A 19,636-nucleotide genomic window follows, 5' to 3' on the forward strand; every position below is an offset into this window, starting at 1 on the left:
ACTATGATAATTTGGCAAGATCTTAGAAACTAATTGATATTATTGTGGTGCTTAATAATAATAATATATTTCTCTCAGTATAATTGGCATGTAGGGGAGACTTAGAGAGTAAGGAGATTTGATAAAATATATACCAATCATGGGGGGTTGGTGGATAATCCCAGATTGCAAATGCATGAAGTTGTTAAGGGTCACATCATGGGATGAGGAAATTTGTGTTTTTCTCCCTCTAGATTGAAGTTGGGTGAGCAACAAATCAAATATCCACCGCTATTCTAATGTCGCACTTCATTCCTAGAAGAGGAGTTCAAGAATCACATGAAAGTTGAGAGCAAGAACACATGATATTATTCCTCTTTCGGCACTACAAGGAACCGGAAGCTCTATGGAAGCAAGCACAAGCCTGGTTCAATAGAGTAGAGTTTGATCAAAATATCAATGCTAAGCTTATGCTATTATGAGAGAAAGTATCTATGAATGAAGAATCAATTGGGGATATTGGATGCTACAAAGGCATTTTGGATATCATGGTTATGGAGGCAAAGAAGTGATGGGCAGTTTGGATGGTCTATGCACTCTTTGACACTCGAAGAAATGTTTGGATCATTCAAGAAAGATTACAAAATCATAAAATCTGTGTTCGTAAAGAAGTCTATTTTACCGTCATATAAGTCCCCGTACAATGCGTGAGTGGAATCGCAGTCTCGACTGTGATTGCTCGACTCTTTCTGATGAGTTGTCACACGCAGTTGAATTCGCGAGGAGGCACAACTAGCGCCCGCCAAGTGGCAAAATGGGAAATCGAGACACAGAGCGGGCGCGTGCGAGACGGAGTAAACGTGTCACGCAGCAGAGATTGGTTGCTGGGCTGAAGGACACGTACAATATTGGAGCACCCACCACCCCCCCGCGCGGGCCTATAAGAGAGCCAATGCAAATGTATCTCTATATATACACACATGACAACAGCTTGTCTGAGATAATTATCGAAGCTGATTACTGATCATCTGCCAATATAGAAGACAAGAAGCACAGCCAGCATCCGCAGTACTTCAACCCTCCTCAAATTAACGCTCTTTGTAAAGCGAACCAAGAAATTAGCTTATAGAATTAGTGCGATGGCTGATCATCAGCAGCAGGCGAGCGACGCGGCAGCTCACAAGGCGGAGCTGGAGACGAAGCAATTCGGGCAGGAGAATGCGCCGGGCCGCGAGGGGCAGCACAACGCCCAGGTAGTACAAGCTTATATAATATTAAGCAATTGCAGCTACTTTGGGACGATCCGCTGATAGCGTTAATCAATTCGATACCTCCTGTTTTTAATTACTTGCTACGTTAATACTAACGTTACTGTGTATTGTGTGGTGGCTGTGGCTGGGGCTGGGGCTGCGGCGCTTATAACACCGGGGGATGGGCCAGACCATGAAGGAGAAGGCTGGCGCGGCAGCGCAGGCCGCCCAGAAGAAGGTCATGGAGGGTAAAGACCGTGCTGGCAACGCCCTCCACCAGGTATACATGAATCGCTATATTCAAGATTAAAACGCTCCACTCACCCTCATCACTCGTGAATCTGCAATATCCCCTTCATCTCTTTCTTTTTCTTGTTATAATTTGACGTACAACCCGTCCGAGCTCGTCTGATCAAAACTCAGAGCTATGTAAGCCACTAGCTTGCTTTCCTGTTAAGCTGGGCAGTGTCGTTATAAAATGTTCGATCCCTTACTCGCAGGCCGGCGATGCAGTGAAAAATACTGTGCACAAAGTCACAGGAGGAGGAGGCGGAGACCCAGCCCATCGCCCGTAGGATTCAACGAATCGCCTCATCTTGAACACGGACCAGCTTTCGGATTATGTGCCCTGGATCTGCATGTCGAGAATTATGTAACTATTCTACGTCTATAATGGCTTCCCAATCGTGTATAATGATATGAAAAACCATGATACTACTGGCTTTCCAATCATGATATGAAAAATCATCGTGTATAATGCAATCAAAAATCTATTTCAAGATCATCCAGCGACTCCCTCTACGATTATACGAATTGACCTGTAAATCAACACACCCACGAAAGCTATATTCTTCAATCGATTCCATCTCTATTTTCACAATTATTAGAAACTTATATAGCCTTGATTTGATGGATTTTCATGCGAGGCCAAGGAAGGTCATGTGACATCCAAACATCTCTCTCTGGGACCATTGTCATGGGAATTCTTTTTAGTAAGGGATTGGGTGATAATCCACAAAGGATTGGCTCATGCATTACAAGATAGAGGTCTCATACCGACATTCAAACCGATGAAAATGTTCATTAAAAAAATTGCTCCCGGCATCGTTAAACATGTTGGTATTAATGTCTGCATAGAATCATCGCTATTAATAACACTTGGTATCGTTATTTATGTTGATAGCGACACATACAATAAATTTGCGAAGTTAATAACGACGGTTAAAGAAAAAAAAATGGTGGCATAGTATTATATATTGTAATTACATTTTACAAATGGATTACATGTAAAATATACAATGGTCGTCAAAATAAAGATAAAATGTATTTGAATCCACAAGACTGTTACATAAAATAAATACAAGATCGCTTAATGAAAGCTCATAGAATCATGGCAAGATACAAAGGATGATAATAACATAGTGCATAGAAAATGCTTATGTAAATCATAAGACTAAAAAGAAAAGGAATATGTGTTCTACGAATCCAAACGTGAGCCATAAATCCTCCTCACCATCCAAAATCTCGTCCCAACGCAAAGGAACATCGAACAGACTTTGCAAAAAAAAAAAAGCACATCTGTCCACTATACAATAATGCATTTTAATAAAAAATAGTAACTATAGACCAAAAAGATAAGTGACTTACTAGGCCGCTATATGTATAGTCTATCGATCAATGCAGCGAGACTGTCTCTCTCTATACATCGAGTCTTTACACCGGTGGGATCAAGGCCTATAATGGAGTGTTACAAAGAAAACAAAATACAAATGTTAGAAACACGATTATTAGTACAAGTGATATTGCAAAAAAATAAGTGAGAAGAATAGAAAAAAAACTTACAAAGTCCTTCAAATAAGCCATGTGTTATCACTCCCAAGATGATGGACCACTCCTACCTCTCCAATCGTGTCCTCACTGCCTTGCATTGCTGTCTCCAACGTCTTGGAGAATCTATAGCCTCCTCCCTGAGTCTGTACCAGTCGTTTGCATCTTGAGACGTCACTCAAGTGCCTTACATGCATCCGATCGTTTGTGTGACATGTAAGCACGCATGCACTCCATCATCAAGACTGTGAAAAACCTATCTACCGCTGTGGATACCAAAAACTCCTTATGCAACGATGCTACTATGTAAATCTTGCTCCCCTCGGGTATGTTCTTCCAATGATCCAAGATGTGTCGAAAAACTTGTTGACACAACTCATCACCCTCCTCCCCTCATCATTCATGATCACGGCTCATATCCTATCATCTACAAGGTATCTATATCTCTCTAGGGTATGTCTAAGATGTGTCCTCTCCCACCTGTGACGGCACTCTTGGGCATATCCATGAGACCTTTGTACATTTGGTGTATCCACGGGGGTGGTATCTCTAGAAGTAGCATCCATAGGGGTGCTACTTGTAAATACCTAAGCAAAAGTTGGATTCATTGGACTAGACGTTCTCACGTGTGAAAAATTGTATAGGTGACGCAACTCCACTAGAACAACGAGATGGAGACACTGCGTCAGTACCTCCACAAGCACCACCTGAGCCACCCTCTCTCGAACCTGCACGAGAGCAAAGAGTAGCATCTATACCTCGAGCCAACCACAAGCTCATCGCATCCACATCTCTGCAACATCCCTCAAAACCACTCTCTCCGTCCATGAGCGTCCTCCTTGTCTACTAGAAACCGAAGCATCAGAGCGTGCCAATTAAGTAGATCTAACATTATCATTGGATAATACACAACCTGTATTTGAAAAACAAAAGCAAGAAACTTAAATACTTATTATATTGTGTATATGTATCACATGTATACATATTAAAAAAATAGCTTTTACATATATACCTGCTCGTATTGTTGAGGTAGTACTAATGTGTCATTCTTGTTTTGGTGAAATTTTGTAGAGTCAATGATAATAAAACCACTTGGATGACGTCTGATTGTGTAATGCTCACCATTTGTTACCGTTTCTTTAAACCACTTCACATCTAGTACATATATAAAGAATCGCCTGAAGTCAAGCTTCAAAATATCTTGGATCAAGCCACAATAACCTTCCATGTTACCATTGGCATCCTCGAAGTGAGCAAGGACACCACAATCTTGGGTATTTCTCTATTCATCTATATGTTGAGTTCGAAGATGTTTACCCTCACACCAAATAGCACTGAATAATGTGCACTAGTAGTAAAAGATTAAGATCAAACATGTCAATTTATTATATAAAATATAACTAAAAATAAATTAATTGATAGTATGTCTCACCTTTGATAAGCAACCTCGTGCGTATTCCCACTCTTCTTGAGATATATTAATTTTCTCTTTTTTCATTCTCTCCATTTTCTCATGTAACCAATCTATATCAATATGATGTGGGAGCGCATTTAGATGATTTGAAAATGAGACATTACGTCCATATCTGGTGTGAAATGCTTGTCTTTCGCTTTTTCTTCTTGCCCTTGCTTCATTATATAGTGTCACCCATTTGCTCATTACATCACTATTGAGCACACAAAAACTATTTAACTTATGAAGTTCTTCTTTTGTTAGCACTTTACTCATTCATTTTCCTTGAGGTATTATAGAGGTCATCCTCAAGTCTTCATCGTCTTTCCATAGTCGTGGTTGAGAGGGGTCCACTTCAGCAAGATACTCAGATATATAAACAAGGGATGATTGCACTAACCAACTCTCAACCATGCTTCCCTCAGGCCATGCTTTTTGCCTCACAAAATCTTTCAAGGTTTTCATGAAGCGCTCAAGAAAAAACATTCACCTTGCATGAACTACCCGACAAAGTGCGATCTCATCAATCAAATGTACGAGTAAATGTAATTGAGTAATCAAAATGGAGCGAGGAAAATTTTCCTCCACCAAACAAACCACCTTAACAGATAATACTCGAGCATCTTGCAATGTGTTTGGATCAATTTCCTTCGAGCTCACGTATCTGTCAAGATATATTTGAAATTTGTTTTTTTTTTTGTAGAAATTCAAAGAGGTTCATTACATGATGTATGCAATATATAATTAAAGAATACAATATATACACACCTCACAAGCTCTCCCATCTTGTAAATGATATCACGTACATCTTTGGATACACAATGGGATATGGTAGTAGGAAGTACGAACTGAATGTAAATAATATTCATAGATAAAATTATTAGTTAAGGAAAAATTCATTATATCCCAAAGTTTACACATAGTTACTCCACTAATTACTATATTCATAGTTAGAGATACCCTTACTTGAATCATTTTGTGCCAATAGTGGGACTTCAAACCAGATAGTTGCTCCACACCCCTTTTCTTTTTCTTTATGAAGGCTCCCTTGAGACATCTCATACATCCTGTGGGTGTTCAAAAGCTACATATCTATTCCTTCACTATTTTTTACTCATTCTTTGACAGCATCCAAGGTGCATGGGGTAGCTCAATCTTTCCTCTGGGTCCAATGTGTGGCCAAGCTCATCTCACGCGACCAATGTTACGTAAATCCTCCCTTACATTGACTGAATCACGAGCCCCTATCAAGTGATCCCATAATGTAGATACAACATTTTTGAATATGTGCATAGGGTCCAACAGGTGATTGATCTTGAGTTCAGTCCAATATGAAAGACGAAAAAATATAGAGAACCTAACAAACAAACAATATATTATGTAAACAATTCATCATGCTAAATACTTTAAAGTCAATCAAGAGAAATATACTTCTTACCGACTCATGCCGAGTGGAGGGTGGCTGTCGACATTAATCCATCTCTCCTTCCAATCTCGAATGGTTAGGGATTGTGGAGTCATTCCATTAGTAGGGAGAACATATTTGGGATGGTCAATAGGAAAAAATCGATGATGATTGTCATAGATAACCTTCTTTAAACGTGCCGGCCTAGAGGAAACTAGAGAGGGACCGCAAATAGGACATGCATGATATCCTAATGTAGTTAAACTTGAACAAACAAGTGAATTGATAACATGCAATTGATTCAAGTCTTGAATTTCAAATATAGAGTTATATACATGTACCTGAACACTCTCCATATCTTGGAAAGTCATGCATGGTCCACAACAGCATGGCTTTCAAAGTGAAATCTCTAGAGGATGCAGATGCGCTTGTATCTTGCACCTCAATACCTTCCCATAACATTTCTAACTCTTCAATCAAAGGCTCTAAGTAAATGTCCATGTTTTTTACCTTGTGCTTTCCAGGAATCAGAAGGGACAACATTACATGTCCCTTTTTAATTGCCAAGGATGGAAGAATATTATAGTTCACCAATACCACTAGCCATGCACTGTATGATGTGCTTTTGATGCTAAATGGATTGATTCCATCCATACCTAAACCAAATCTCAAATTTCTTGGCTCTTCTTTGAAAACGAGCCACAAATTGTCTATATGTTGCCATACCGGTGTGTCTGCAGGGATCCTCCATTTTCCATCACTTGAACGATGACTAGCATGCCATGACATTAGCTTTCCAATAGACTTACACTTGAATATAAGTTGAATACGTGGAATAATCGAAAAATGTCACAAAACCTTACGAGGCATATCCATTGACTTCATCTCCACTTCGTATCTTGATTCACGACAAACAGGACACTCTCGTGCGAACTCATGAATCCCATGAAATAAGACACAATCATTGACACATGCATGGATCTTGACATAATCGAGGCCTCCCAGAGATGTCAAGTAATGTCTTGCTTGCTCTCTCTTAGTTGGCAATTTGTTTCCTTTGGAAGCATTTGTGATAATAACCTACATATATTTTTAAAAGTGAGTTAAAAAACCACCAACATATATTTGTGTCTGATTTTAAAATAGAATAATTAATATTATGATTCATAAGCCAAACTGAATTGATACCTACTTCAATAACGCATTCAAACTGGCATTACTCCATCCATAAATTGTTTGCAAGCTAAGTATCTCGAGGGGCGCACAAAGAATAGAGTACGTACAACCTTCATACAACGAAGTAGATGACGCTACGTATAGTGGGTCATCTGGCTTTGTAGAGTGACCTTCTTCCCAAACCGATTGTGAAAATAGATCGTGTACCATGTTGTCCAAAATCTCATCCTCTACAACTTGATAAGGCATTTCATGAGGGCTACTATCATGGTCGTCAGTTTCTACTCTTCTTGAAGACTCTGCCTCCTCACGTCGACGTTTTGCAGCCTCTCGACGCTCGGGAGGGAGCATCTGAGGATGTAGCACCATATCCTGCTCAACCACAAAAGGGAGTTACATGTCCGTTGATATATACTTCAAACATAGACTAGCAATCTTAGTGTTAAAAATAATGAATACCGGTGATTTTTCTCGATCCCATTCTCCATACATGCTGAGGTGTGACATTGCAACACGACATGATTAAACCTAATTGATGACAACATCAAATCTGTTATTAATATGTTTACATAAAAACTTCAAGGCGTATTAATTATTCTAAGATATTCAATTTTAAATACACAAAACTTATCATAAATACATGAAAACTTATGATAAGAACTTACTATCAAAACTTATCTTAAATACAAAAACTTATGATAAAAACGCAAGCGGGCTAAATGCGTGTCTATGCCTGTGTCTAACTGCGTGTCTACGTCTGCGTCTATCTACGCGTCTAACTCCGCACCTATTAGCACATTTACGTAAACTTAGACGCGCATATACACGCAAAAATAGACGCAAACGTCAAAATTCAAAAGATACAAGCGATTTCTTTTCAAACTGCGCCTTTCCTACGTTTTTTGCACGTTCTGGAGCTCAAGTTTAGCTGACATGCAGTCTACCTCCACTAGTCTCTTCATGACTCACCTCCTTATAACTCACCTCTTCTTTCACTTCAAAGAGACAAGAACAAAAAGAATACAGCTAAAGAGAAGAAAGCCAAGGAGAGAAAGAAAGAGAGAACAAAAGAAAGGAGAACAAGAGGAACAAGAGACAAAGAGAAGAGACAACAAGTAGCAAGCATTAAGGGAGAACAACTCACCAAGGAGAGAAAGAAGGGGAAGGAAGTAGCGCCACCACCCGTCCACACCAAAGACCCAAGGTGAGTCCTCTCTCTCTCTCTCTCTCTCTCTCTCTCTCTCTCTCTCTCTCTATTAGGATTTATGATTGAAGTTTTTATATCACAAATAAATCATGGATGGCGGTTGTCGGCTTGAGAGCAACCGACTTAGCACGTTTGACAACGCGTGTAGATTCTAGTGCAGACACAGACATAGACACGCAGCTATGTTTTCTATTATCTCATCTGCAGTCGTGTCTCCAAGCGCGTGTATTCTGCATCTCAGACGCGAGAATACATGCACTCTAATCAGAGGCTTTAACTTCAGAGATGCGTCTAAGAGCGCATCTATTCTATATCTCAAATGTGAATATACACGCGCTCTGCTCAGAAGCTTTGACTTCTGGGAAGCGTCTAAGAGCACGCCTATTCTGCATCTCACACGCGAATATACACGCACTCTGCCCAGAAGGTTTGACTTCAGGGAAGCGTCTGAGAGCACGTCTATTTTGTATCTCAGACGCGAATATACACACGCCAGCTCTGATTAAAAAACAAGTTTTTATTTCTAGAATTGTACGAACATGTTACACAATAGTACAGTTTACACAATATTACAGTTTAGCAAATTTGTCTTATTCCTGTGTTTTGTTTGTAGATGTCGCATCTTGGTTCATCTAGCAATTACCCAGATTTGGAATGCATGAATGATATATTGGTCTTGTTCAGTAGAGGGGTCAATGCTTTTTTTGGAGGTTTTCCTAGTAAGGAAAACTTCATGGAAGAGATGACTAGACACCTTGGCCGCTCTCCCACATCAGACGAGGTGTTCAACATCATGTCTAGAACACCTCTCACATCTTTGCCTGGCACTTCTTTCCAAACACCAAATGTCCAAACTCCAATTGTAGGTACTCCACGTGCAACGCCTGTACATGCATCGGCTGAAGCACAAGCGTCAGCCGACGCACGTGCATTTGCGAAAGCACGTGCATCCAGCAAAGCAAAGGGTAGTCGACAGAGAGGGAGGAGGGAGAGTCGAGGGGGAGGACGAGGCTTGTGTGGGGGTTGCCTAGGAGGTGGAGAGCGATCACCCTCACCAGAAGATCACGTAGAGGAGCCTGTACGCCAGTACTATAGAGTTACAGATACTGGTAGCATCTTCCATGATGATGAAGGAAGGGATGTAATGGCGTACATGAGGAGCATCGTGCATGCGACATATAAAGATTGTTTCGTTTACTTCAAGAATCAGAAAAGCGGCTTGTGGCAAGAGGTGTTGAGGGCAGTCCCCATAGGAGGTACCCAAATCCTGAGGGTCAGCGATTCTCGGATAATTGGGGATGCACAAAAGTGAGGGATTGGTTTCACAACAAAAGATCCCACCTCATGACATGCGCTACGAAGTCACTGCGGAGACAAGAGGAGGGGCATGGAGCCTATAGCCAACCACCTATGTGACACCGCATAGAGTGGAAGAAAGCCAAGAAGAAAGCAGCAGACAAAGTAAGGAGTCGCCAACATGCAGAGGCGTGACGCATCCAAATGGAAATCATGGGATCCATCGCATTACAGATCGGGCGGCAGAGAGTCGTGGGAGGCAGAGTTTGTAAGTATATTTTGATTTCTAGTTTTTTAAAATTTATATTTCTTTCAATTCTTTATATAATTTATTCTAATACATTGTGTCTCATAATTGTTTGTATATATCATAATTGTTTTGCAGACTACTATCATTGGTAGGATACCTACTCCTAAGGAGGTAGGTTACCATCGAGGCCATAACCGCACAGCCACATGGCTTCACTTCTATGAGAAGAGTGTCATCACTGAGGAGCAATACAACCGGGCTATGAGGATTCGACAGCCAGAGGAGGTATGTTTTTCTTACTTTCCTATTAAAAGTATGGCTAATTATAACTTTTTCTTTGCAATTGTACGTAAGCAACCTTGATCTTTTGTGTGTGTAGGCGAACCCCGATGTGGAGCATAGCGAGGAGGGGAATAGCGACGCTAGCAGCGATGGTGGTGCTAGCGAAGATGTTTCTTCTTCAGATTCGTAGAGGAGCACCATACCTCCTCTATGGCCTTATTTCCTTGTTTTTCTATTATCCATCTTTGAGCCTATTGCTTGTGGCCACGCTTTAGGTCGCAAGCACTTAAACTCCCCATGTAAATGCGTTTTATATATAATGAATACATGAATTTTTGTTTTCAATTCTCATGCCTTCAGATCCATTGTGTTTTTCCCAAATGCACAATTTGATGTATGAGTTCTGTGCTTCGCGTCTATTTGCGCGTCTAAATTGCAAAAAATGCGCATCTATACTCGCGTCTAGAATGCAGAGTACATGCGCTATATAATTCAAATTAATAAAAATAAATTAAATATCTTTTTTTAAAGTGAGATTTTTGGTTTTGCAGTCGCGTCTACTAGCGCATGTAAAAGCACGTCTATGCACATGTCTATGTGCCCGTCTAATCTTCCATGTAGACGCGCTTGTAGACGCACAAAAAATTTTAAATAAATAATCATTTTGATTTTCGGTTGCACGTTTATTAATGCATGTATACGCGCATCTAAAGCGCGTCTATTGGTACGTGTGGATTTCCTTATACATGCGACTATAGATGCGAAATGGTACACGCACAAATAGACGGGCTTATAGACACGCCCGTAAGATTTTCTCTCAATTCAAAAATCGCGTCTAAAAGTGCATCTAATAGGCCTTTTTATTGTAGTGTTGCTCCCTCTTTCCCTCTATTATCCTTCTCTTTGTTCTTTTCTTCTTCCATATTTTTCTATCAATTTACTCTTTTTCTAACCTTCTCTCTCTCTTTTTTACTACTCTCTATATGTGTTTATTCAATTAAAATTCCCTTAATAAAGAACCATATATGTAGGAAAATGATTATAGATATAAAATCAAAAAGTAAATGACTTTTAGATGTAAAAAATTTTCTCAAATTCCAACAGTGTTCATATAGAAAAGAAATGGTCTTCATCTTCTTTTCTTTCATTAAAGAGCCTTGGGTTGATACAAGCAACTACCACTTGTATCATAGGAAAATGACTTGTAGATGTAAAAAAGTTTTCTCAAATTCCAACAGTGTTCATACATGAGAAAAATGGTCTTCATTTTATTTTATTTCGTCAAAGAGCCTTGGTTGCGGTACAAGCAATTACTACCTGTATTACAAGTCTAAAGTTTATGCTTAAAATTTCCCTTAATAAAGAACCATATATGTAGAAAAACGATTATAGATATAAATTTGGAAGAAAGTGGCTTGTAGATGTGAAAAAGTAAATGACTTGTAGATGTAAAAAATTTATAATTAAAATTTTCTTAATAAAGAGCTATATCTATAGAAAAATGATTATAGATATAAAATTGGAAGAAAATGGCTTGTAGATGTAAAAAAGTTTTCTCAAATTCGAACAATGTTCATATAGAAAAGAAATGGTCTTCATATCATTAGGAGAAATATGGACTCTCTTTTTTGCCCCTTAAGGGATTTTTCTCACCTCTCTTTCTCTAAAAAGAGATTCCAAAATAATATTAGAATAAGAGATCTTCTACAATCAAGAAAATCTCGTATTTGTATTTTCAATAGATTTTACCTATTATTTTATTCTCAAACTATAGGATAAGGTCACTTTTTCTCAAAATCCTCATAACTAAAAAAATACTACTCTATTTTTTCTAAAAACGGATCCAATCATTAATATACGATTCTTTAATGTCCTCATAACTTTTCAACATGAAAATATTTTAGAATCATCTTCATTCTTGCTTCCTAAAAGGGCGGAAGTTAAAAAACGATATAAAATGATGTACACATCATATTTTAAGATTATTTTTTACACAGATACACCTTTTTGACTCAAGAGTTTCCTTGTAAATTTTTATTATTTTTAGACAAGTATATACCCATTTCTAGGCATTTCTTCATTCCCTCTCAAAGCTCTAGTTTTGTCTGAAATTTTGTGTACTCTTCTCCTTCCCTCTAGAATATGGTTTCTTGCAAACAAATTCTTCTGAAGCAATACTCAGTACTATCTACAACACTCTCTACCCTGCTACAAGCAATCTCCCTCTTCAGTATTGTGCTATAAGATATCTTCCTCTTCAACACTCTATACTACAAGCAATCAAGTGATAATGGAGGTATCTTTATTTTTTTAATCTCTGTAATGTTATTATTCTTCATAGTTGTTTAATCCTTAAGTGTCAATTCATAGAGAGAGAGAGAGAGAGAGAGAAAAGGAAAGAGGGAGCAGGGAGGGGGAAAGAGAGAGAACTATATCAGATGAACTAAAAAAATAAGTGATAGAGTGATAGAGAGTAAATTAGGGTAGAAGATAAGATGATGTTATTGTTCTCCACTAGCCAAGCTTCACTACAAGATATAGGCCTTATACCGATGTTAAAAGCGACGAAAATGTAAATAACAAAATTTTCCCCCGTCATCGCAAAAAGCGTCGTTATTGATAATGCCATAGAACAGTCAGTATCAGCGTTGTTATTGGCGTCGGTATCAGCGTCGCATTTATCGACGTCAATACCGACAGTTTGCGACGAAAATAACGACGCCAATAACGACGCGAGCAGTAAATTTGTAACACTAATAGCGACAGTAATAGAGAAAAAAAAATTGTGGCAGGGCAGCATTTGAGCCATACAAAATAGTTTCTGCACTGTGTACAATGCTCATGCAAACAAAAACAAAGTATATTGAAATCATAACACTGATACATGAAATAAATACATGATCGCATAATGAAAGCGATTGGTACAATCATGACAAGATACCACTAATACATTGAAAATGTCTACACAGATCAAGCGACCAAAAAATAAAGATGTGTGAGCTCCAGGGATCCAAGGACGAACTACATATCCTCGCCATCCGAAAGCTCGTCCAGCCGCAAAGGAGCATCGAACAGACTCTGCAAAAAAAGAAATAACACATCAGTCCACCATATAATAATGCATTCTAATTAAACATGGTAACTATGAACAAGAAAGATAAGTGACTTACAAGGCCGCCACGTCTATACAATCGATCGATCAATGAAGTGAGACCGTGTCTCTCTGCATATCGAGTCTCAAGGCCGGCCGAATCGTGATTTATAATGAAGTGCTACAAAGAAATAAAATGCTAACTATTAGAAATATGATTGTCGGTACAAAGGATATTGCAAAAAAATAAACAAGCAAAACAAAAGAAAAACTTACAAAGTCCTCCAAATATGTCCTGTGGCCACCACTCCCAAGATGATGGACCACTCCGGCCTGGAGTCGTGCCCTCGCCGCCTCACGTTGCTGACTTCAACGTCTTGGAGAATTTGTAGCGTCCTCCCTCAGTCGGCGCCAGTCATTTGTGTCTAACCACTTGGACTTTGCAGCCCCTCTTAATTTCCTTGGTGTGTCGAATCGTCTGTGTGACATATATGCACACATGCAATCCATCATCGAGCCCGTAGAAAATCTACCTACTGAGGTTGGAACCGGAAACTCCTCATGCAAGGATTCTACTATGTAGTTCTTGCTCCCCTTTGGCATGTTCTCCCAATGATCTAAGATGTTGTGCTGAAAAACTTGTTGGCACAACTCTCTCATGCGAGCCATCACCCTCCTCCCCTCATCATTCATGATGATGGCTCCTGACCTATCATCGACTAGATATGCATATCCCTCTGGGTTATGCCTAAGATGGGTCCTCTCCATCTGCGTCCATGCTCTTGGGCATATCCAGGAGACCCCTGTGTATCCGATGTACCGATCGGGGTAATATCTGTCGGAGTAGCACCCATAGGGGTGCCACCTGCAAACAGCTGAGCAAAAGCCGGAGTAACTGGAGTAGACGTCCCCACAGGTGTGACAAATCCTGGAGGTGATGCAACTCCAGCTGAACGACGAGACGGAGACATCACGTCCGTGCCTCCACAGCATCCACCTGAGCCTGAGCCACGCTCCTTGGAACCACCACGAGAGTGAGGAGTCACACATATATCCCGTGTCGACCACGAGCTCACTGCCTCCGTATCTCTACAGCATCCCCCTGACCCTAAAGCACTCTCTCCCTCTGGCCCAAGTCTGGAGCGTCGAGCTCGTATGCTCAAAGCTAAAGCATCCGATCGCGCTGAAGTAGATCTAGCAGAGCGGCCTAACGAAGACCGAGATAGCTCCTGGTCTGCCATGTCTCTGAATCTCGCAATCTGGTCTGGAGACATGCGCGTGAAGATATCTTGTAACTCCTCATCCCTCATCCCTCATCCCTCGACTCATCCTGAAACTGTCACCTGCACAGACAAAAAATGATGTTAGAATAATCAATTTAAATCATACAAAGCACAATAATATAAATCCTAGAAAAAATATCTCACTTAAAATGCATATCTTATGTATCCTTATAAGCGATTGATCAACGAATTGAGTAAGTGGATGCTCCAAGTATGAAGTATCCTATGGTCCCATGTCAATCTCCTGACACAACTCCGCATACACTGGAAGCTTGATAGACATGTCACCACAAAAGGATGAGTCCACCTCGTTCTCAAAGAATTCTTGGACTCCTGTATTTCCATCATTGTTAGCTGATGCTGGCTCCAAGCTTTCGATGGCCTCCACCCCTTGCAATATCGACCCCTCTATTTGCATATTGTCTTCATCTATACTCGAAATATCACTTTGATCATATAATCTCGCACTTCAGGGAGTTGAAGGTATAATATACCACCATCGAGATTGTCGGGGGTTTGGATAGAAGATTACCTATTCACAAACACATACAAGAGAGTTTAAACTATTGTGACATGTACCATGTCGTAATACAATTAACAAACAAATGAGTCCATGCGCCTGTTCACAATGGGCCGGCAACACAAAGGTGTCGCGCAAATCCGTCTATTTTTTTTTTAATCTATTTTGAGAAATCCAGATGGACCTCGTCAAACTGTTGCTCCAACTCCTCCAAGTACCACTTTGAACCACTGCACATCGAATAGTATCATGGAGAAGCTACGGTAATCCACCGTAACAATACTTTGCAAGTTCCCAAAATACTCCATCTCATCTATAACTGTGTTTGGATCTGTTGCTCGTTGCCGGCTCTCTTGCTCGAACCTTGCCATAATACCACAGTCCATTGTGGAGCGCATTTTGTCAATACGCTCCACGTGAAAATGTTGTCCGCGCGACCACGCTGCACTTTATATTTTGTATTGTACATTGAAACACTCAAATTAGATGTCGCATATAGAATATAGATATGATAAATCCTAAACACCTCATCACCTTTGGACTACATCCCCTCGAGAATTCCCACTCCTCCATTGAGACCTCTGTCCCTTCACGAGACGCTGCGGTCAAAGCTCCATGCACATTAGGGGAGTTTTGAGGTCTCAAAAATGCCTTTTAGGATGTGGAGAGAGAGTGCTCTAGACCAATAAGAGCAAAGCCTCCGTAACGGAACTTCTATTTTTAAAAAATTAAAAAATCATTTTACAAAAATATATAAATATAATAATATTACGAATTTGTATTTTTATTATCTATTTTTAGTCTCTTATATTCGTGATTATGACATCTTTTGCATTAATGGCATAGAGTCTCGGCTACTTTTATTTAATGATGTATCTAGATTAATGATAATGACTGATGTAATCAAAATTCAAATTAGTGAAAAGCATGGCGCTCAGTTTTTTCCCTCCTTTCTTTTATTCCTCTATTGTTTTTCCCTCCATTATGGTAGCCTAGTCCTCTCTCTCTCTCTCTCTCTCTCTCTCTCTCTCTCTCTCTCTCTCTCTCTCTCTCTCTCTCTCTCTCTCTCTTCTACCCTAACTATCATTAGCAAAGGTAGTTGGATCACCATGCAACAAGCAAAACGTGGAAAAAGGCAAAGATATGAGAGCTCGTTTATCTCTGCTTGGAAGGGCAAAATCTGAGATTTTAAGCTTGGAGCAAATAAGAATAGCATCAAAGAGGTACTAGTGCAACATCTGTTCATGCATAGAGAGCTGTGTTTGAAACCTGGATCTTCAAAGCTTCCAATGTATAGAACAAATTGTAAGAATTTTATTCTTAAAGTTTTTCCTTTCTTAAATATGGTTTAGGTTTTTCCATTATAATATTTGTTTGTCTTGTAGATGTCTACCCCTCTAATCTTGAGGAATGGCAACCAGTGGAGTCTATTATTGATGTTATAGATGTTATACATGGTTCAATTGGAGAAGAAATGTATAGAGGCAGAAAGAAGACAAAGCTTGCAGAGAATGGAATATTCTTTTATGACCATTCTTATGTTATTCCTAAGCGGCGTTGCCAATGGGAATCAATAAACCTCCTTCCTTTACCAGATTTTTCAAGCTTTGAGTGGCCTTTGCCAAGTCCAGCTACTAGTGAGGGCTATAGATGTAAGATATTTTCTGAGATCCAGAAAACACTAAAATCTAATATCTCAAGTAGGCTAAGCAAAGTTACTTTGTTTATACCTATTAATATATTTATTGATTTCTTCTCTAATATGGAGATAAGAATAACAAAAACCATGCTTTCAGTGAAGAGACTAACATATGATCATATCATATAATTTGTTGATGAAGGATGGGATACAAGGACAGAAGGAAAAATTATATGTAAGATAGATCAAGACTCTATAGCTTGTAAATATATGATTTCTACTCAAAATTTTATCCTTAGCTTTTACTATAGTCGATGGCATTTTGTTGGTAGTAGTCTAGTTGCTTTAGACCAAAATCTTAATGATTTCAGCAAAGATCCTATAGTGGATCTTGATTTTTGGTTCAACGAGAATATTATTGCAATCTTAAAGATCAGAAAATCATGTACGTACGCTACATCAAGTGAGGATGGATTTACAAAATGAAGACATTGAACTACCATGCTCCTTTGTATTCCAACTTGACAAGAAACAAGTAAGTTTTCACATCATATTATACCTACTTAGATGTATATCAAGATCTCACTTCCTAACTAACAAACATTTGTAATTTATTTTTTGCAAATATCGAAAAGGAGAGAAAATAATATACACTGCAAGGACATTCAAGAAAAGATATCTTTACTATCAATATAAAATATATGTACAAAATTTGTAGCAGATGTCTATCTGCCATCTCTATGAGATATACAAGGGCTGAAGGGAAAATTTCTATATATGAAGGCTTACAAGGCGATATGGCAAAGCTATTTCTTTTTTGGAGAACTATCCTTTCTAGGAGTCCTTTTGCCTTTCTTTGATGTCTTGGGTATAGAAGGTGTGGGTAAAGGTGTTGAAGTTGTGGCTTCACCTTCCATGGTTATAGGCACCGCATCTCCTTCATGGTGCAAATCCCCACCAATCTCTGTTGTTGGTTGTATATAATTGACCATTATATACTTCAAGAGCTTTGCTCTGACATACCAAACATGCTCAGATGCATAGCAATCCTTCGAAAACTATCACACATTTATAAAAAAAAGAGTTTTAGTCCATTATTGTTCTTACAATAGACTATATTTTTATCATGAATGGACTATTTGCAATGAATATCTATCTTAAAGTTTAGCATCTTTCATATTATCTTTACATGTTTATCATCATTAAGATAAACAAAGTTAACCATTCTTCTAGCATTTGCAATCACCCTCCAGCCACAAAAATGGCTATCATCCTGATGAGGACACTGCAACCACCAACACAAAGTAAAACTATAAAGAGGACGGATGGTAGTTCATAGAATAAACTTATGTTTCAAGTATTTTAATCAATAACTTACCACAACTTGTCTATATTGCATTGTTGCAAGCAAATCAGACGGCATAGGGGGCCTTTTCTCTAGCTCTTCAATTAATCTTTTTGCACCTCTATATATAAAATATATTGAAATTTAGAGTACTTACAAAAAAAAATTTGAAATATCAAGGAGCCCTTGGATAATATAACTTACAATTTAGCATTTCCATGGCTTTCTTTCATAGAGTTGATTAAAAAACATTGCTTATTCACACAGTCTATTGCAATCAAGCTCCAATGAGAACTGAAAGCAATCATATCTCAACAAATTAGTAGGATAAAATCTCAAAAACTCTAATAGAGTATTAAATCACTTACTTTTCATTATATGGAATTATAAGGAGCTCCAAAGTATCGAAGTCAATCAGATTGAACCATTGCTCAACAAAACTTGTATCAAGCTCATTCCTCATAAAGAATGAGATAGATGGATCAAGAACCTCAATTTTTTATAGCATATCCAAAGGAAACTCATGCATTACACGCCTAGAAAAGGCATAGAAATAGTGATTATAAACAAGAAAAATATTATTGTTAAAAAAATATCAAAAAGTATAAGTAATTATGGGTGGATATACCTTAGGCCAGCAAGAATAATACTATCATTTATTTCTCTTCTTTTATCCTTAAGAATCTGAACACATGCAACATTAAAGGAGATAATCTCAGTTCTTTTGCCTATACCAGGGTAAGAAACAAAACACATTGAATCCTTTTGGATTAGCTACTTCAAGAAGAGTGGCCAGCTCATTTTCAAAGAACTCTAGTTGCTCTACTTCCCTTTCTTCAGTCCTTTGCCTCCTATACTCTCTCCATTTATCTGCCTATTCCTCTTTAGCTTTCTCCTCTTTTTCATGTTGCCTTGTATCCCTCTCATGGGTGACATCCTCAACCTTAGGACCAGAATCATCTTTCTTTCTCCTAGCTGGGGGCACATTAAGGATATTAAATGTCTTTTCATTAGTAGGGGAATTGGCTCAAGGACCTTTAAAAATCTATATCTTAGCCTCCTAAGAATTACCATGTCCTTGTCCATGAGTGTGAGCCTATGAGCATGAGCAACACAAATATAGGCATCTTGAAAAAACTCAACTGAAAAATCATCTGTGGCTTCTTGTATACAATTAAGGGCTGTTCTTGTCCATCTAAAACTATCCAAACTATATTTGTCACAAATCTCCCTGACAAGCCTTTGAAAAGACAACTTTGGAATTGCATTGTCAAGAGCCTTTATTGCCTTCCTAATCTCCCCTAGGCACCTGGCATTTTGAGAAAACTTTCTCTTTGGCTTTAACTTTCTAGAGAGCTTCTGAGGCTTTGAAGATTGATGAATCTTTGATGTTAAACCCCTAGGATCAATCTTCTCCTTCCTTGCTGTTGCTTTAGTCCTAGCCATCTGCCAAAAAAAGACATGTTACTTTTTGTCCAGTGTGTCCAGTGAAACGCGAGTTTCAGATAAGAGACCTCCTTGCAGCATGTTGTTTTCGTGTTTCACCGGACAACACATAAATAGCAAAAGAATCAACAAAACGAAGAAAAACTAAACGTTAATCTAAGGAATGCTATTACAATTACCTAACATC

General features: G+C 38.8%; 1 protein-coding gene across 1 annotated transcript; it reads left to right on the forward strand.

Moving 5' to 3' along the window:
* Window positions 1-964: 964 nt before the first annotated feature.
* Window positions 965-2,013, forward strand: LOC148036594 (uncharacterized). Its single transcript, XM_087679171.1, has 3 exons — window positions 965-1,232; window positions 1,420-1,509; window positions 1,730-2,013. The coding sequence occupies exons 1-3, from the start codon at window positions 1,119-1,121 to the stop codon at window positions 1,802-1,804; spliced, it is 279 nt and encodes a 92-aa protein (XP_087535297.1). The 5' UTR covers window positions 965-1,118; the 3' UTR covers window positions 1,805-2,013.
* The last annotated feature ends 17,623 nt before the right edge of the window (window positions 2,014-19,636 follow it).

Source organism: Lygodium microphyllum, chromosome 5 (assembly GCF_053477565.2).
Source record: "Lygodium microphyllum isolate KBCC chromosome 5, Lygodium_microphyllum_v1.1.10, whole genome shotgun sequence".
Classification (NCBI taxonomy): Eukaryota; Viridiplantae; Streptophyta; class Polypodiopsida; order Schizaeales; family Lygodiaceae; genus Lygodium; species Lygodium microphyllum.